The sequence below is a fragment of the Hibiscus syriacus genome, unplaced genomic scaffold, assembly GCF_006381635.1.
Source record: "Hibiscus syriacus cultivar Baekdansim isolate YM2019G1 unplaced genomic scaffold, ASM638163v2 tig00113124_pilon, whole genome shotgun sequence".
Lineage (NCBI taxonomy): Eukaryota > Viridiplantae > Streptophyta > Magnoliopsida > Malvales > Malvaceae > Hibiscus > Hibiscus syriacus.
In genome coordinates, this window is record NW_024063444.1 from 1,470,087 (window position 1) to 1,490,182 (window position 20,096).

Consider the following 20,096-nt stretch of genomic DNA (forward strand, 5'->3'; position numbering starts at 1 on the left):
CCCCCTTTCAGGTTTGCCTTTATTCTTTAGCCTGGGACATTCTTTCTTCCAGTGCCCTTTTTCTCGACAAAAGGCACATTCATCTTTGCTCAATCTGGACTTTGACTTTGATCTCCCTCTGCTTCCTTTATTCTGACTCTTGGAACGGCCTCTAACAACAAGAGCTTCTGCTTCGACACTTGTGTTTTCTTGTTTGTATTTCTTTCTCAATTCATAACTATACAAGGCAGCAGTTACTTCACTGAGAGACACATCAACCTTCCCATAAAGTAGAGTAGTTTCAAGATACTCAAACTCATCAGGAAGTGATCCCATCAACATCAGAGCCAGATCTTCGTCTTCAAAAGTCACGTCCATATTCATCAGATCAGTCACCAGCTGATTAAAGCTAGTAATGTGATCATTCATAGTGGTACCTGGTACATAGTTGAAGCGGAACAATCTCTTTTTCATGTAGAGTTTGTTCTGACCGCTTTTCTTCAAAAATTTCTCCTCTAGTGCCTTCCATAATTTACTTGCAGAAGTTTCCTTAGAAAATGCATACTTCTGCTCTCTAGAAAGAGACGATCGAATAGTACCACATGCCATTCTATTGATCTTCTTCCATTCTTTCTCCTCAACATCATCTGGTTTCTCTCCTTCAATAGCAATGTCTAGACCCTGCTGAAATAGGGCATCTAGAACCTCGCTTTGCCACATGCCGAAATGACCGGTGCCATCAAAAATCTCCACTGCAAATCTAACATTTGTCACAGCATTTCTTGCCAAAATTGAAGATGAAGAAGCGTCTGTCATTTCTGCTATAAATTATATTTAATAGCTGCCAATGCGGAATGTCAATTATCCCAAGAAAATTTTTCTGATGTGGAAGATCAGCCTAAGCCGCAACCACAAAGCATACTAAAATAAACCAAGAGTGTTGATACCAATTGTTGTGATATTTGGGTTAATTTCCACCAATAACAATTCACCTTCGAAACTATTATCTAGGTGACTAGTGTGAAAATGATTGTACTAAAAATCACCCCAAGGTAGATTCCCAGGAAAGAGGAGGGGTCACAATGGTCCCTCTTAAAATCCACTTTCCTTAGACAGAACTACCAAGACAAGTAATTTTAATAGGACAATAATTAACAACAACTATACCCGAAAATAGCTATTAAATAGACATAAAAGAGAACACCAAAATATTTCACTAATAGAGGAAATATTACAAAGAGAGAAAGAATACAAATAGCCTTTAAAATAGAAGAAGGCTTATATTTGTGGGATGATTAAATAAGGAGGAGGAGGGCTTTATTTATAACAAAAGAATTTCCCCTCCTCCTTATACACAACCAATGCGGGACTTTTGCCAAAAACCAACAGAGGGGTATGGTGCTCCCCCCAGCCCCGATGGTTTCAATATGGAATTCTTTAAGAAGTCTGGAGTGATCTTAAAAGTGAGGTGATGGTGTTCTTCGAGAATTTCTATCAGGGAATAATCTTCGACAAATCCTTTAATCATTCTTTTGTAACACTCATACCAAAGGTATCCTCGCCGGTTGACATCGAAGATTTCAGGCCTATTAGCCTAGTGGGGAGTCTCTATAAAATCCTTACGCGAGTTCTTTCTAAAAGATTAGCGAGATGCATTAACGAGGTTGTTGGTGAAACTCAATTCACCTTCTCAGCAGGCACGCAGATCACTGATTGTGCTTTAATTGCTAATGTGGTCATCGATTCCCTAAGGCGCAATAATTGTGAGGCCGTGATGATTAAAGCATATTTTAAAAAGGTGTATGATACGATTGATTGGTCGTTTTTGGACCTCATCCTCAAGAAGATGGGTTTTGGATCAAGATGGCGAAATTGGATTCAGTTATGTGTATCTAATGCTTCAATTTCCGTTCTTATAAATGGATCTTCTTTTGGGTTGTTTAGTATGAGCAGAGGTTTAAGGCAGGGTGCTCATTATCACCATTCCTATTCAACATTGTAGCCGAGCTCTATCAGCTCTAATTCGTAAGGCTTCTACTATTGGTTATATAAAAGGAGTGAAGGTGGGGTCGTAGGGCATAGAGGTGTTGCACTTTGCGGATGACCTAGTTTTCCTAGATGCTTCTAAATCTTATGTTTTAAACATTAAGAGATTGCTAAGAGTTTTCGAGTTCTCTTCCGGGCTGAAATTGAATGTAAAAAAGAAAGTGTATGGTGTCAACTTATGTAACGTTCTCCTCTTAACATGGGCAGTTTCTATCAAGTGTGGGTCGATTCCCTCCCTACACATTATCTAGGACTTCCACTGGGTTTTCGTCGTAATTCAAAGGCTATGTGGCAACCCATCATTAATAAAGTCCAAGCAAGATTAGACCGATGAAAAAGCAATCTGTTGTCGTTTGGAGGTCGGCTGTCGTTAGTTAAATCGGTTTTGGTCAATTTGCTGGTATTCTATATGTCCCTCTTTAAACTTCCTGCGGCTATTGCATCGAAGTTGAATAAGATGGTAGCTAATTTCATTTGGGGATCATCGGACGATAAGTCGATTCATTGGATAAAATGGGAGAAGATTACAAAGACTAAATAGTATGGTGGTGTCGGCTTCTTCGATGTAAATATCCAAAATCGCTCTCTTCTAAATAAATGGCTATGGAGGTATGGGAACGGACTTTTCTCCCTATGGAGGAGAGTGGTGGATGCAAAAAATGGGTTTGAGTCGAGAAGTTTATTGCCCCCTTTGCCATTGCTAGGCATAGGTCTTGGATTTGGAGTAACATTACAAGGCCATTACTCAATCCCAACGATGGTTTCACTCGATATCTCCATTTTACCCTGGATGATGGGCAGTCAATCTATTTTGGCCTGGGCGAGGCGACTTTGATCAGGTGTAGCAAGGCGCGCCTAAGGCGCAAAAAGGCGCCGCCTTTCCATTTTCTTTGTTCTCTGTGTTGTGCTTATTTGTCGTTTGGGTTTTTTTTCGGTTAGCAAGGGTTAGGTTCACCCTAGAGGATCCAATTGCCCGAATCCATGCTTATGCTTATTGTCACGCCCCCAGAACTTCGACGCCTCACACCGTCGGAATATCAGAGTCAAGGTCTGACGGGTCGTGCGACCTTAGACGCTTTAGACGCTCCTCGGTCTTCTCGGTGACTAAGTAAGCCTTACCCAAGCTAAGTGAGTGTGCAAACTCACAAAGGTTGGAACCAAGCCCTCAAGGCTTCGGATTGCGGAAGCTTTAGAATGCCGACAAGGTCGGACTATCGTGTGGAAGTGCTAACACGAAGGTGGCTACTCCTGGCCACCGAGCTAGGCAACAAGAACAAAGAAACTAAAGAACTCAGAAAGAATAGAGCAAATGCCTCAGAGCTTATATTACTCTCTCAAAGAGAAGAATGGAATTGGGTGATTACAAATGAGGAGGAGAGCTCTCTATTTATAGTTGAGCTCCCTCTCAATCGATGGCTAAGATCGTTTTACATCAACGGCTAAGATTTGCCCAATTAATGAAAAATCCCCTAAATCAAGGAATTACAACCAAATCCTTCCTAATTACATCCATTAGTAGGATTATTTCCTTGGATAGGTGTTCACACTGGATATGGTAAGATTTTCCCACAATATCTTCCTGATTTTGTTGCCTCTTGCCATATTTACCGAGCTTCTGTGATCATCTTCAGATATGATGCCACTTTCCTTTTCTGCACGGCCAATGTGAACGGGCTCCATAGCATTCTCCAAGCGATGGGCCAAGTCTAGTGGCTTTGGCAAGCCCGATAACTATCTTGAGATTCCCTTTCGGACTCTTGCACCAATGTCTTAGCAAGCCCGATCCTCTGTCTTGAACCTCTCTGTCGGACACTTGCATCAGTGTCTCAGACCCAAGTTCCTAGCCCGTGACATTATGCTAAAGATGTGGTAAAGACATTATCGAACCATTTTACTTCACATTTGAAAATGGTGCCATCTGCTGCTTTGATTTTGTGAAGTATCTTATCTGTATCAGTGTATTGTGAAATTGATATTTACTTGTTAGTATATTATGCATTTCTCATGACTCTTGTATAATGTTTAAATTCTAGTTTGTTACATATCTTAAGGAGAATTTTTTTCAATGGTTCATCCACTCATGCAGTATGCGTTCCGTGTTCTTTTAGAACCTTATGATTTGTATATGTATTATTACTGATTCGAGAGTTACAGCTATTAGAATTGCCTTGTAACATAACTATGCATATTGATAAGGGATAGTTAAAGGGGGTGATGAGTGTGATAGCATCCTAAATATTTCGAATTCTCATATAATTTAGATGTTTTTTTATTGATAATTTGATTTAATCTTTAATATAATGTTTTTATTGATAATTTGATTTAATCTTTAATCTAGTATTTTTATTGATAATTGCTTCATGTGCATTTATTCTCCTTGATTGATTCATGTTGAAGTTGAACATTTAAATAATCATATTATTCGTATCACCCAAAATTTTATAGAATGTAAATAATTTTGAAGTGATGCTTAATACATAAAATGATGATATGAACTCTTTGGTGTTTACATTGCAAGATATGTTCTTTTTGTTTGACTATACAACTAGAAAAAATATATATATCTTTTATTTTCAAAAAGTGCGCCCTTGTGCCTCGGCCATGATACCCCTATCGCCTTGGTGTGTCTTGCGCCCTTTTTAACACTGTTAAAATATAAACATTTAAAAATTGTATTAAGTTGCGTATATTAAATTTTAATAATAAAAAAATATTTAATATTAAATTAAAAATTGAATAAATATTTTTTTAAGAAAAATAATATGAGAGAGGCTAAAATGGATTTGGACTAGTATAAAGTTTAATAGTATCATTAGTCTGATCAGAACCCGGACCTGACCTAGGCCATGAACATTTCCGATGGCAATGCCATTTTTGTAGCCCTGACATGAAACTTCAGAAACCTTGATCTCGTGGGTGAGCTAAAATTCACCAAAACTCTTGCAATTGAATCATTTAGTTTATATTGTCTAATAATTCTATTGAATTAGTCAGAGCATCTTTAATGATATTCGTCGCTGGTACCCTGGTACACTAATAATCTGGTTTGGTGGCTGTAATCCATCTTTTCTGCAGCTTGTTAAACTTCCTCGTTCGCCAAATGTTGATGATATTTTGACAAAGTACCTTGAATATTCGTTTACTCCTCCAAACAATCATTGATTAATCATATAGTAATTTGTTTTTGAATAATTAGTTTCCATTTTGTCCTCTATCTTACCATTTGTTACATCCTGTGATATTAGTTATATTTAGATTTTATATTTCCTTGTAAAACATCTATCATGAAAGAAAATTTGAAACAACATTTTATGAGGTGTAATCTGAAGGTCCGATAGATAAGAAAAACTAAATGAAGTATTCAAAGGAGAAACCCTATATATGGATTCAAAAGGAGAATTCTAGGGGCAATATTGTTCGAACTTTTGATTATACTTTGCCCGATGGTTATAAACAGGAAATTCTCCTTCTCCTTTGGTTTTGTTTACCTCTGAAATCTTAAGTTTACAATACAACGGGTGACAGACACTTTTTCTCTCGTGAGGACAGAATGACTGATTCAATTGGAGAGATCTTGAAAGGAATTCGCTGCTACTTCGACAAAGTTTTTTTTTTTTTTTTGGATAAGTCAGCTTTTATTATCCAAATAGCAGAATCTGCTACAAAATACAAGAGGGTTCAAAACAAAAATGATCTACATACAAAAAGAATTAGTGATCAACAATACCCCAATGGTTGCATAGAGAAATATTAACACAATCAACTCTATTTATATTCCTACCTCTAAGTTGTATACTTACAATATCCTTTATAGCCTTAAAGATTTCTTCAACAGACCGGGAACGACCTTGGAACACCCTTTTGTTTCTTTCATCCCAGATTATGTAGATGAGAGCATTGAGAACAATCTTCATTACCATTGTTAGCAAGGATTTGCCTTTCCATGATGAGCAAGCCCACACTTCAAATGTTTCCCAAGAACGAGCAACAAAATGCAAACCAGATAGAGAGAAAATAGAATCCCAGATGATGACAACCGTGGGACAAGTAAGAAACATGTGCTCCCTTATTTCCAGTTCTGAATTGCAGAGAACACAGAAGCTTTCATTGATAAGTCCCATTTTTTAAAGCCTTTCTTTTGTTGGTAGCCTATCAAGAAAAGCCATCCAAGCTATCAGACTATGCTTGGGAATATGCAAGGGAAACCATAGAAGTTTCTGCCAAGGAACTTTAGGCTTTTTTTCTCGAATAAAATCCCATATTGCAGTAGCATTCAAAGCTCCAGAGGACAGAACTTGGTGAGCTTCTGGTCTTAGCTTCAACAGTTTCTTTAAACTCCAACTGGCAGTGGAGTTTATATCAACAGTCCAGAAATCTTTCTTTTTAAAAACGTAGTTTTGTAGCCAAGCGACCCATATAGATCCTTCGCCTGCAAGGATTTTTTTAATTAATAAAATCATGCTGGCTTTATTCTAGGTTTTCATGTCCTTTAACCCAAGACCACCTTCAGATTTCAAGTGGCAAATATTTTTCCAACTCACTCTTGCTCCAGTACCAGCTTTGTCTGTCCCCTTCCAGAAAAACCGAGAGCATAGTTGCTCGATCTTCTTCAAAACTGAGTGAGGAAGGAAAACCTGTCTACACCAGAAATTGGTGATACTTGACAGAAAAATCTTGATGAGTTCCAGCCTTCCTGCATAGCTAAGAGTTTTAGTGGACCAGTTGTGTAATCTTGTTTTGATGGAATCGATAAGAATCACACAATCTTTTTCAGAAATTTTCCTAGTGAGCAGAGGGATACCAAGGTAATGAACTGGCAGAATATCAAGTTTGAAGCCTTTAATCTTTTTAATTTCCTCTGTTGCAGCAATGGACATTCCAACATCAAATAATTCACTTTTTGAAGCATTAAGTTTAAGACCTGAAATCTCGTAAAAATTTTCTAGCACACAAGTAACCCCAGTAACAAAATTAACATTCCCTTTGTAAAATATTAGACGGTCATCAGCAAAAGATAGGTGTGTCAAACCTATTTTTTTATATTTGGGGTGGTAGTTGAATAATCCTCTAGAAGCTGCCAAATTAAGGAGATGAAAAATGACATTCAAAGAGAGGACAAACAGTAAAAGAGAAAGGGGGTCTCCTTGCCTTAGACCTTTGGCTCCCTTAAAGAATCCAGTCAGACTACCATTAAAAGAGACTGGGTAGCTTGCAGTAGAATAACAAATTTCAATCCATGTGACAAAGGACCTTGGAAGGTCAATGGACTTCAAAATGGCAGAAATAAAGTTCCAATTGAGAGAGTCAAAAGCTTTGTGCAGGTCAATTTTCAGAGAACATCTAGGGGAGAGGTTTTTCTTACTATAAGCTCTAACAAGTTCTTGAGCCAGTAAGGTGTTATCAGTAATGTTTCTCCCTTTAACAAAAGAAGACTAATTAAGTATGACCAGGTCAGGCATAAAAGAAGTCATTCTTTTAACCAAAATCTTAGAGATAGCCTTATAGACCACAGAACAACATGAGATTGGTCTAAAGTCCTTAACCTTACTAAGGTTAGGAAGCTTTGGAACCAGTGCAATAATAGTTGTGTTGAAGGCAGGGAGGAGGAAAGAATCTTGAAAAAATTGAGATATAGCAGCAACAACATCACTCTCAATAACATGCCAAGTTTTTTTAAAAAAGAAAGGTGAGAATCCATCTGGGCCTGGAGATTTTTCGTTTCCTTGATTGAAGAATGCCTCCTTTATCTCCTCTTTAGTAACCTCCTGCACTAGAGAATCAGCCTTATCAGTAGGCAAGGAGAAATTAAATAAATCCTTTAACAAATTAGGATTGATATTATTGACTGCAGGGACTTCAGTGCCAATCAAGTTGGTGAAGAATTGAATCACCTCAGCAGACATTTAATCAAATGATTCCAGTCTATTGCCATTCTCATCAATGAGGATACAAATAGTGTCTTTTTTATTTTTATGCGCAACAGCTGAGTGGAAAAATCTGGTGCATTTATCCCCCTCCTTTAACCATTGAACTTTTACTTTTTGTCTGAAAAAAATGTTTCAGCTTCTTCCAGAAATTTTAACTCACTTTGGAGGAGTAGTTCTTTGGCAATGTCATCTTCTCCTTTAAGAGTTTTTAGTTGTTGCTGCTCAATGACAGATTTCAATTGTTTAACCCTTGCAGGGAGGTCACTAAACCATGTCTGGTTTAGTTTCTTGAGGCAGGTTTTCAATCTCTTTAACTTAGTGAAAAGAATCTTCATCGGGTTACCAAAAGTGGGTCTCTGCCAAGACTGTTGCACCACCTCCATGAAACTAGGGTGATTGGTCCAATAGTTGAAGAATTTAAAAGGCTTTGTCCTATTGGTTTGAGCTTCTTTTTTTAGCGAAACTTGAGCAAGGCAATGGTCAGAGATACCAAGAGCTTGAAACTCTACATGAGAGTCCTTGAAGGTGGTCACCCAATTAGAATTAACTAGAACTCTATCGAGTTTTCTAGCAAGGTAAGAATTCTGTTGTTTTTTGATCCAAGTGAAGGAAGGGCCAAAAAAAAGGGTGGTCAGTAAGGTCAAGATCAAAAAGCACTTCTTGAAAGTCTCTCATATCTGAAGTGGATAAAGGTCTAATGAGATCGCAATCAGAACTTTCATGAGAGAAAAAGGATTTTATTGAAGTATCCTCCAATAATCCATGGGGCTTGGCCAACAATATCTTCCAAATCACGTAACTGTTGCCAGAGGAGCCTTCTTGCAATACCATTATTGCTTCCATAGACAGCAGTAATGACAAGAGGAATATTTAGAAACTGTCCTTGAATTGTTAAACACTGATTTGAAGAATGAATAATCGAGAAGTTGAGACATTTTCTCCAAAGGATCCAAATTCTACCATTTAAGGCATGATCATAGTTTGAAATTTCATTTCAGCCAGCAAATTTTTTTATTGATAATAGTAGCAGACTTTTAAATTTTCACTCTGGTTTCCAATAAACGAAAAACGTCCAAATTATTCTTAGTAGCTCTCCTAATAACTCTTTCTTGTTTAAGAGGACAGTTGAGTCCTCTAACATTCCAAAATGCAAGAATTATTGTGATGGAGTAATGGTTTTACCCCCCCCACCAGCAACCTCTGCACTCTTAGGTTTATCAAGTAAGTCTTTCTTCTTCACCTTAAGTTCCTTGACAATGGAAACCACTCCTAGTGAAGATGCACGAGGTTTTCTATGATTTTCCACTGGAGCAGAAGAAAGATCATCAACATCATTTAGAATTTGAAAACGGTTAGTTGAGCCGGCTATATCCACTTTTTGTTTCTCTTTTACAGGTATTCCACGCCCCTTTTTAGGGATAGAAGAAAGTTCTCCTTTGTTCTTGAGGTGTGTCTCTTTAGAGGTTGAATTGGAAAGCTCCTTAGCAGAATGGGTTTGATGAGCCACATTAGGTTCGGCATATTCATTAATATGATTTTCCACATTAATTCTTGACTCTTCATCAGTAGTGACAGAAAGGTGAATTTGATCTCCTATGGATTCATTTTTGTTGTTCTCACTCATTTCAACAGCATCACTTATGTCATTAATTTTCTTTGGAAGGATGTCATCTTTGTCTTGTAGTAACTCTATGCCTCCTATTGATACATCGGTTTCTAGAACAGTAGACAAAGGTTCCTTCTTCCTCTAGTCTTGAGGTTTGGCATTTACTGGGTTGTTAGACAGAGTGCAACTCTTTTCATTGTGGCCAAAGGTTTTACAATAGTTACATCGTGTTGGCATCCAAGGCACTTCCACCAAAATGGAGACCTTTTTCCCCTCTTTAAGTTCAACTTGTACATATTTGGGGATAGTATCTTTGGCTCCTACTTCAATACATAGCTTAGCATACTCAAGGTGAGTTTTTGCTACTGTTACAGAATCTATAGAGAGCGGGGAACCAATAGCACTAGCTATGTAGCTAAGGCCTAAGCGGGAGTAAAGCTCTAGAGGAACGTTAAACAGATGGACCCAGATTGGCAAGGAGGAAAGATCAAAGCTTAGTTTTTAAAGATTCGGTTCCCATTTTCGCAAAATTAAAGGCTTGTTCAAGACATGTCAGGGGTCGTTTTCAAGTACCCAGTTCCTAGCACTTTCATAAGGGAAAGAAAAGACAAATAAATTGTTTCCAGCAATGCTTACCTGGACTCGAGCTCCTGCAAGAGATTTCCTCCATAATCCATCAACCAGCCTTTGCATTGAGGAAAAGCTCAGTGCAACACCCAGGAATTGACCCACAAGTGAAAGATTCCACTCCTTAATTCTGGCATCAAGCACCTCTTGTGGAGGTTGGACTGTTTTTGTTCCTTCGCTAACCCTAGGAGGGTGAAATTCTAGATCGTGGCCGTCTGTGCACCCAAAAAGCTGCCTCCAATCCATAGAGAATCGCTTCAATTGATAAAGAGGGATCAAGAGCAGACAGGGTGGGGGAAGAACGCTGAAGACAGTAGGGAAGAACGTCGGGACACGACGGAGAAACCAGAATCCGTTAGCCCTGCTAACGTGCACCCAAAGAAACTCGTTTCGGCGCCAGAATATTTGATTTAAAGTCGCTTTTTAGTTTACACTCAAGCGATACTTCGACAAAGCTTTGCCTGTAATGCTTCTATATAAAAAATAGCGCCAGCAGTTCCGTGAAGTAATAGTTGATGATGTATCCCCATCAACTATTTATGGTGCTGAGCATTTACTACGCCTCTTCGGTATGGCCAATTCTCGGGCTTGCTCTTCTGAATGTTTCTTTGATGAAGTTTCAAAAATCATGTTGTGCTGAATATGTCACCGCCCCCATTTCTTTTAGTTTTGCTCTTATTTACATATAAAACATCTATTTGCCGATACCATCAAGTCCCGAGAGCCTGTTTTGGTGACATCACCTTGAAACATGCATCAAAACGTTGTTGATGATATCAATTCCATGCGAATGTTATAAGTTTTGCTATAGTGATAACATGCTCCTGTGTTCGCAGTTAAGTTTCCTGAGCTATTGGCATATGTGAAAATTAAAGAGGAAACCTTGACTCACTTGCAACAGAAGTTAATTGATTTTCTCAAGTATCGACTCACTGCCTAGAGCATTTAATCTTTTAAACTCTGGCTTATTTAGAGCACAAATTATATTTCAATTTTTTCTTTTTTATTATTATAGAATTTATTCAAAAAGCCTCTTATACGGAATGCAAGTTAGTCCACATCTTTTCTATCCGCGTACTACGGATCTAGAGGTTCGGAGGGTAAAGGGAAAGATAACTAGACCGGCTGTCCCGAATTCGACCTATGATCAACTTTCAAGCTTGAAAATGTTGTAAGAGTAGAATATGTTAGATTCTTGGTTTCAAACCCCCCACCAAAACAAAAATTTGCAGGTTAGGCAACATTTAGTCCGAATGCATTTGTACACTTGATAGAGGGAAACTGCTTTTTTGTTAGTCTAATATTTATTATTGACCGTATGTTTTCTGTTTTTCTTTTAAAGAATCACGTTTTATAATTCAAGGATCTTTAGATTAACTAGCTTCTAATTTCACACGTGTTGTGCATGGTTTTATACTTACATCAAAGATTTTTTTAAAGCTACTTAATTTTCAGTTTTTTAGAGTCTTTTTTTTTTGTGAAGAAAATAATTAAAACAAATGGCTTTAAATGTTAACAAACAAAATATTTATCAAAATTGTATATTTATAAAATTAACTGGTATTTAATAACGTTGATCATCCCAACAACATTTTCAGTTGGTAACGTTGATCATGCAAGTCGAAAAAGCACCAAATCTCGATACGATAATTCCCACAACACTTTCTGATGCTAACGCTCATCATGAAAGAAATCCTCTTCCTAACCCTAAGTAGCTATTTGATGCTCATCATAAGTTTCTTCAAGCATTCGATACGGTAATATTCCCAGAACATGTTCTGATGCTAATGTTCCTCACGCAAGTCGAAACGAAACCGGGGACCAGTTATTTCTTTCTCCTAATCTAGCTATTTGATGTCTGTTGAAAGTTTCTTTATGCATTTCATATGACAACGGTCAAGAAAAACGGGGAAATCATCGGAAGGCATTAACTAAAACCATCGGTTTATTCAAAGTTCCTCTCCTACGGTTAAGTTTATATGCCTTTATGATTACTTACACAGCAAGCTCCTTCCGTACTAGACATTCGCAAACCCGAGAGCATACCTCAACAAACTTCAAGATGACAAGGAATCTATCCAAATTAAACGGCACCAAAACATGCAAACAAGGACAAGCAGAGTCAAGAATATTTTCTATTGTTTATATAATACGAAAACAAGAATGAGCATTCGTCTACCCCCAAAAGCACATAAATCAAATCGGTTTGTTCAAGGCATATAGTCAACTACCTTGTTCTTAACTCTGACCTAAGTTGTAGGATAAATGTGCAGAACGATATAGAGATATGCAGATACAGAGGACTTCTTGGATTTAAGTTTGTTCACGTTCAAAAATTAGAAGAATCCAAAGCCAGGCACAGCATGGCATTCATGTCAAGTAGACAAGACCCCGGAAAAAATAAGTAAAAACTATCAATCTACTCATCGGAAAATTCCAAACCGACCTCCTAAGTTGAAAATTTTGGGGGATATCAATCCATCTCCGATCCATGTTATATAGCACATTTGGCCATGAAGGTAACATTAATCTATGAAGCACATTGATTGCAAATTAAGAACAAATACATCCGCTAATGTGCAAAAGAACAAATTCTAAGTAACATGTTTGATGCTACTAGTTATTATGACAAGGAAAGATTAACGAGGGCTACTAAGCACATCGATGAACATACGATTTACCGAAGGTAGCCGCATTTGCTGATCCTTTGATCTACTCCTTTTGAATAGCAGCTGTGGTGATGACGGCATAGTCCACATATCACCCGAGTTACCGCAGCTAAACAATGCATCAATAACACCATCAGGACTGCTTGATATTGATCCATGCTTGCATTTTCCACCTTTGTTTCGTTTGCATTTTCCTTCCAATAACTCGGAGATGAGCTCACAGCACACAGTTACTTCAGCCTGTTGAAAGGAAAGGCACAATTAACTAAAAGAAAATGAGTTTCAATGTACTCTATGCAAGGTAAATTGTTTACGAAATACAAACCTCATTTGTCTTGAGTACTAGAATAAGCTGTTTCATATATTCAAGGTAATGGCCTGGTTCAATATCTTTAATGACATACAACATTGTTGCAGCAGCTAATATTGAAGGAACATAAAGCATGGACTTCGAATCTGGATCGATATTGAATTGGAAAATTAATATCAGAACTCAAGAAATGGTCACACGTTCTCAGTTTCCTTCTTGGAACAAGTAATCTGAAGTATATATTTCACCTGCAATGAGAATGAGAAGTAATTGTTCACAACTGTGAAGGAATTCCCAATGCAAATGAGTCCTCAGTCCAAGCCTCCTTGTAATGTGAACAAAGAAGGAAATTGGGGTCACAGGATTCATCCTCCATTGCAGAGTAGACAACACCAAAAGCTCCATTTTTTGTACAGTTTTTGAATCAAACACAAATTCTGCTTCCTCAATCTAGGGAAAAAATCACAAAAACCCCATCTGTTAGAACTCAAAAACTGAAATTTATGAACAAAAAATGGACTAGAATCAGACATTTTAACACATACTTGGAGGTCTAAAAGAAGTGGCACTTGGAGTTCCTCGACCTTTGCAGCTAAAGACAAACAAGCAACAGCAGCTAATTGCCCCATCCATGGCTTATCTTTTTGGAACTTAAAGCTTGAAATGAACCTATCAAAGTAATTCACTGCAAGAACTATGGTTAAAGCATTGAACTCATGGCGAGCTTTAACCTTGAAGATCCACTCCAAAGCTTCTTCACGAGCTGAAATCAAAGACTCATCTGAGTTAACATCAATTAAACAATGATGGGTTTGTTTCTCTTTTGACATTAAAGAGATTAACTCATCTTCTTCCCAGAGCAGATCATGTTCAATAAGAAACAAAGGTAAAAATGTCTCATTTTCAACTGTTTCAGTTTCGCCACAACTTTGGCTTCCGTTTTCTTCACAACTGAGCCAGTCGAAAATCAACAATGGTGGAGTTTGAATCTGCTGAATCTCTTCTTCTTGCAGAGGCATAGCTTTTCAAAGATAAAGGAGATTAATTTTTGTTTCATTCCGACACCATACAAAACACAGCAAATCTAAATCTCATTCTCTTCCCCTTTCTTTTCACTTGTCTTTGCAGTTTCTTATACACTTGTAAGGGCTTTATCTGAGAAGCCTGTCAAAGTTGCCCCTTTTATCCCCTCCTAACTCCATTTTCTTCTTTCCCATATATATTTATCATTATGTTCTTTTTAAAGAAAATCAGCTGAAAATATCTCCTATATATTTTTAGGGTAAACTATGTTATTTAGTCATCCAATTATCATTTTAATTTTACTTTGGTCATTTAATTATTTTTCTAAAAATCATCACTAATGTTATATTTTTGTTTCAATTTGACCACTTATCGTTAAAAAATTAACAATAATGCTGACATGTCACCATTATATAATGTTACATTATCATTGAAAAAATAAAAAATATCACACTAGTAGTTCTGTTAATTTTTTAACAGCAATTAATCAAAATAAAATCAAAACGTAACGTAACGTTAGTGATAATGTTCAAAAAAATAGTTGGATAACCAAAACGAAATCAAAATGATAGCTGAGTGACTAAATACATAGTTTACTCAAGTTTTTTATAATTATTTATATCTAATTTTAATTTTACTTTAATATTATATTTTTGTTATGTAATAATATTTGTTAGAGTTATTTTAGAAAGAAATATATTTATATATATATAAACGAATTGGCATCGGATACTCAATTTTCGGATTTATACGAAAATTAATGTATTTACGAAAAGTAAAGAAGACCAAAAGGGTATTCAGAAATCTGATACGTATTTATGTCAGTGGATACGTATCATAAGTTTCTCGTACATTATCTACGAAAGCGTATCATGATTTTGCCAATTCTGTTACATTCATCCCAAAACCACTCTCACATGCAAGATACTGGCCAACACGCGAATGATCATCCGGTCAATTTCGCAGTAAAAACGACGCGCTGACTTGGGGTGGGATTTTATCTTTTAGATATTACGGAAGTATAAAACTGTTGACCGTCTAAAACAGGGATTTGTCACGTTGGCAGTTGAAAAGAAGTTTTGATGTTTATAAATATATATAACGGTAATAGTGTAATTTTTGTTTTATTAGTGATAAGACGGGAAAGAACTCGAGGGGTCGAGTTGATCTGTCACTCCCGGTATCATATTTAAATTAGTTATTTTCTATACTTAGTATCATTATATATCTTACAATACTATAATTTTTTTTAATTTTATAAACTGAATTAGAAAAATATTATATGGGTATAATTACAAAAACTTTATAAAAGGATTTAGTTGATAGTATATGAATTTTTATTATTAACAACGTGTGATAATATTTTATATTTAATTATAGAATTTTTAGTTATTCTATTGAGAGTGAGCATAACAAATAGTACTTTTTTTCGAAAAGGGAAAATTACACTAACAACCCATTAAATTAAAATGGCTTAACGCTCAAATAATTGTTAAAGTTATACATTTTTGTCAAATAAGTGCCTATATTTTTTGGTCCATGTGGGTGCCTAACGTTACAAACATTAGCACTTTAAGTGACCGGGCCGTCAACGGCGTTAGTTTTTCCGTTAAGTGACACGTGTTGTAACTTGGTAATTTTGATTTTTTTTAAATATTAAAAAAATTATTATATTTATATAAAAAAAGCCCTGAAATCCTAAATCCTAACCTTAATTCGTCATAGTCGTCCTCTCCAGCCACGACCACCATCGTCAACGTAGTCTTTGTCATCATCCTAGTTATATGCCCTCGTAGTTGCCGTCAATTCAATGTCGGAATCACGTGAGATCGCGATTTTTATCTTAGGGTTTATGGGATTTAAAACTGATCAATCTTCAATCGGTCATGATTTTATAGGGGGTTTGGTTATCGGGGGAAAGGAGGTCGAGTGGAGCTTCTTCGATGGAAAAGGACGTTGTCGGTGTGGGTTTAAGGTTATTTCAAAATTTATGTGTTTTCTTTTTAAATATATATAATATTTTTTTAACTTTATATAATTTTTTTTAAAAAAATTATCAGATTGTGACACGTTTCACTTAACGAAAAGAACTAATGTCGTTAACTATCCGGACACCTAAATGAGTAACGATTGTACGTTAGGCACCCGAACAAACCAAAAAAATTATAGACACTTATTTGACACAAAAAGTATAGTTTAGGCACTTATTTGGGCATTAAGCCAATTAAAATTAGTAAATATTATTTTTATAAGTTATTGAAAAGAAGAAGATCATTGACGTATAAATCATGAGAAGGTTATGTATTTATTTATGGAATCGATATAAAGGCCAACAGTCAGAGCCGCACAACGTACACAAACAGCGACATCTCATTACAGTCCAACACAGAAAAGATTTCTGAAGTTAAATTAGTATAATTTTTTGTTATTAATTTAATTTAATCGAATTATCAACTATAACATAAGTTAAACATATTAATTATTTGATTTGAGAATATGGTTTTTCCGATACACTGTTAATGTGTCAAATTACATTATTTGTACTTTCATGGAGCATAATTAGAGGAGTAAGGATGTCTATTGACTGGTCTCAAAGCCTCAAAGGTCATAAATTTTAAATTCCAAAATCCTCCCTACTTAAATTCTTAAGTTTATAATCGTTGTCGATGGTTAATGTCTTCGTTGAGCGTACACTTATTCGTTATTGGTCGATAATCTCTTTTTATCGCTAAAATTCCAAAAATTCGTAAATTTAAATAGGGAATTAGAATTTTAGAAACTTTTATCGGTTTAATTGAAACGAGTCTAAAATAACTTACTAGTGTGAAACCTAAAGATTTGACTATCAAATCAGTTTGGTCTACTCGCCTACGTATAATTATCATTATTATATGTATGACATAATAATTTAGAGTCACCATAAATATATTTTAGCCCTTAGTGAGAGGAGGTTTCTTCTTCTTCTACACTCAACGCTTCCCTGTATTTCACATAAAAACATTGGCGATTCTTACATACGGCAATTCCCTACATAAATCAAAAGAGATAAATTTATAACGACCGACAAATCAAACTTATTTCTATTAGCAACTAAAATATTTATCGCACGTGTTTAAAATCTGTAATAATTAATAATTTTAACCTTTTAAGTCGCAAATTATCTAGACATACAACGTTAAATTTTTAAAAAGGAAGATAATATAGACAAATGTCTAAATTTTCAAGCTACCCCAAGCATTGAAAAAATATGGGTGAAAAGAGCGAGCAAAATCCCATTCGAGACATTCAAAAACAAAAGAATCTTCCTTTTTTACAGCCACCGAGTTCTGAGGTTGTACAAGTTATATTTGTCGCAATATTGAGTTTCCACAGAATAATGCTGCCCCCATTTTGACACCCATATTATTTGACTTCCCAACATCATTACAAAGCTCTCTGTGAGTTGTTTGCAATTTTGAATCTTTTGATTACAAGTCAACTTCTCTTCTTCTTGCTTTCTCTATCACTTCCCCCAAAGCATGCTTCCATGCCCCCCCCCCCATTTATGGATTTGGTGGAGGTAGGGTCGGCTCAATTCGAAATCCATTTATTTTCTGGAATCCTCCTCTTCTTCTTCTTCTACTAGGGTTGAGGGGTAGGATTATTTAAATTTGAATCCAACACTTGTTATCTTTTGTTAATGAGAATTTATGTATAGTAAATCATTTATTATTGCATTAATGGTTGCATAAAAATAGATTTTAAATTAGTTATTAAAAATTTATTTTTCCTCTCATATCAGATATTTACTTAACTAGAAAACACTACAAACTTCATGAATCTTGTGTCCAACCATTTAATTTTTTTTTATTTTTCTATATTTACTCTGTCGTTGGATAGAACTCGAACATAGGTATATTACCCCTCGTTCAAAAGTAGCTTGTCAAATAGACTCTGATTTTTAGGGATCCACCAAAATTGAAGGTGAACTTTTTTATGATTTCTTCTTTATGCCTAATGAATGATTGTATCATATAGGTTGAGTAAAAGTTTAAAAAGACGACCGCCATGCTTAAACAACAGTTAGCAATGGAGCAGATGACAAGGTTGAAGGCAAGTGGAGAGCTACACACTTTTTAGAGAAAATCGCCTCAGTGACTAAAAATGCCTTATAATATACGATTTTAACCAACTTTTTTTGAATTTGCCAAAATGACCAACAAAATCGCAATGCGAAATAAAAATCGCAACGCGATCTCCAGAATTGCAAATTAGTTCCCAGAATCGCAACGCGATTATGAAGAATCGCAATGCGATAGTACAAATTCACATTGCGATTTTCCATAATCGCAACGCGAACATATAAATCGCAACGCGATTCTAACTATCGCAACGAGTATCCGTAAAATCGCAACGCGTATCCGTAAATCACAACGACAATACGTAAAATCGCAATGTGTATCCGTAAATCGCAACGAGAATACGTAAATCGCAACGCGTATCTGTAAATCGCAATGAGAATACGTAAATCGCAATGCGTATCCATAAATCGCAATACGAATACGTAAATCGCAATGCGAATACGTAAATCGCAATGCGAATCTGTAAATCGCAACGAGATTCTGACTATCGCAATACTGAATTTCAAATTCACAACTCGATTTCTGAATTCGCAACAAGTTTTAATTTCGCAACACAAATGTTTTGGGTATATAACTACGCAGCAGCAGCAACTCATAACCTAAATCCCTAAATCGCAACTCATTCCATCTCCATCTATCATTCTCTCCGGCGACATCCGTTCCTATATCCAAAGACATCCTTCCCCATCCGGCAACAGGTTTTAGTTTCACAGCTCGTTTGTTTAGTAAATTAATTTACAATAATTAAATCATCTAATGTTGATCATGTTTGGATAGATTTGTGTTTTGGAGGGTCATGGGAGAATGTTCATGGTGTTTTACAATATATGCCTTTACCCATGAATCTTCAACTAAAACTGTCATTAAAAAAGTTAACTTATGAAACTCTAATGTTACGTGTTGCAAATAAATTGAATTTAGAGCCCCTAAGTGGATTTAGGCTATCTTATCAGAGAAATGGTAAAGTTTATTTGTTAACCGACAATGAAGATGTTGAACGATTCATTGCTTACATTAGTGTTTCAAGTGATGATGTTACATTGTATGTTGTTAAACCTAGAAGTGGTGAAGTTTGGTCAGTAGCGGGTAGTAATCAACTAAGTTTTTCATCCCCAGTTTATGGTGTTCAAAATTTAATGGTTCCACCACAATTTCATCACCAAGAAAATATTGTTTCACCACATTTCCAATATCAAACACAATCTCAAAACCCACAACATTTCCCTAATCCAAATCCCAATCAACTTTCAGCACCAAATTCCGGTTTTCGTATTGACCAGTTAGACGATGATGAGCCAACAGAAAAAATTGTGAGTATTAGTCAGTATTCGAAATTTGATCTTGGTCAATACCCGGACTTTGATCTTGGTCAATACTCGGATTTTGATGATTTTTCAGAATAAGAAATAGACCTTGCGTGTAATGATTTTGATATTGGTCAATACCCGAATTTTGATGATGAAACAGCTGTTGCCGAGGAAGATGTTGTTGATGATAATGAGGAGGAAGTTACGACTGTAAATGAACATGTTGAACATCCATTCTGTAATTCATATAACACTGAAGAAGAAAAAGAAGAAGAAGAAATCCCCAAAGAAAAGTCCCCGAAGAAAATACCACGGGAGTATAACTGGAATATGCCAGAATTACTTCAGATACCGGAAGAAGAGTTGGCAAAGATAGCAGTTGATTGTTACACAAAAATTATTCGTATCAAGAAAGATTATTGTTTTGATACAAAGGAAGACTTGAAGATAGCTTTGTATACGAAATGTGTGGAAGATGGCT

General features: G+C 36.1%; 3 protein-coding genes across 3 annotated transcripts; all 3 read right to left on the reverse strand.

The window, feature by feature from the left end:
• Positions 1-5,653: 5,653 nt before the first annotated feature.
• On the reverse strand, positions 5,654-6,146 carry LOC120185725. Its single transcript, XM_039189868.1, has 2 exons — positions 5,826-6,146; positions 5,654-5,719 (listed from the first exon to the last, which is right to left on the reverse strand). Exons 1-2 carry the CDS (start codon positions 6,144-6,146, stop codon positions 5,654-5,656), a joined length of 387 nt encoding a protein of 128 aa, XP_039045799.1.
• A 3-nt stretch (positions 6,147-6,149) lies between these two features.
• On the reverse strand, positions 6,150-7,928 carry LOC120185726. Its single transcript, XM_039189869.1, has 3 exons — positions 7,569-7,928; positions 6,530-7,457; positions 6,150-6,454 (listed from the first exon to the last, which is right to left on the reverse strand). Exons 1-3 carry the CDS (start codon positions 7,926-7,928, stop codon positions 6,150-6,152), a joined length of 1,593 nt encoding a protein of 530 aa, XP_039045800.1.
• A 4,663-nt stretch (positions 7,929-12,591) lies between these two features.
• On the reverse strand, positions 12,592-14,317 carry LOC120185578 (cyclin-D3-3-like). The gene is made up of 4 exons (XM_039189753.1): positions 13,710-14,317; positions 13,413-13,614; positions 13,180-13,310; positions 12,592-13,094 (listed from the first exon to the last, which is right to left on the reverse strand). Exons 1-4 carry the CDS (start codon positions 14,181-14,183, stop codon positions 12,825-12,827), a joined length of 1,077 nt encoding a protein of 358 aa, XP_039045684.1. The 5' UTR covers positions 14,184-14,317; the 3' UTR covers positions 12,592-12,824.
• Positions 14,318-20,096: the final 5,779 nt, after the last annotated feature.

Bases quoted from the DNA above. Each gene is read 5' to 3' on its own strand.
- LOC120185725 (XM_039189868.1), bottom strand. From the start codon at position 6,146: ATGGGACTTATCAATGAAAGCTTCTGTGTTCTCTGCAATTCAGAACTG. The intron at 5,720-5,825 runs GTAAGTATACAA...TTTTGTATGTAG, and splicing joins TTAAGGCTATAAAGGATATT to ATCATTTTTGTTTTGAACCC.
- LOC120185726 (XM_039189869.1), bottom strand. From the start codon at position 7,928: ATGTCTGCTGAGGTGATTCAATTCTTCACCAACTTGATTGGCACTGAA. The intron at 7,458-7,568 runs GTTAAGGACTTT...ATACTTAATTAG, and splicing joins AGCTTCCTAACCTTAGTAAG to TCTTCTTTTGTTAAAGGGAG. The intron at 6,455-6,529 runs GTGGTCTTGGGT...AAATCCTTGCAG, and splicing joins TTGCCACTTGAAATCTGAAG to GCGAAGGATCTATATGGGTC.
- LOC120185578 (XM_039189753.1), bottom strand. From the start codon at position 14,183: ATGCCTCTGCAAGAAGAAGAGATTCAGCAGATTCAAACTCCACCATTG. The intron at 13,615-13,709 runs GTATGTGTTAAA...TTTTTTCCCTAG, and splicing joins CACTTCTTTTAGACCTCCAA to ATTGAGGAAGCAGAATTTGT. The intron at 13,095-13,179 runs GTTTGTATTTCG...TCCTTTCAACAG, and splicing joins TAGTACTCAAGACAAATGAG to GCTGAAGTAACTGTGTGCTG.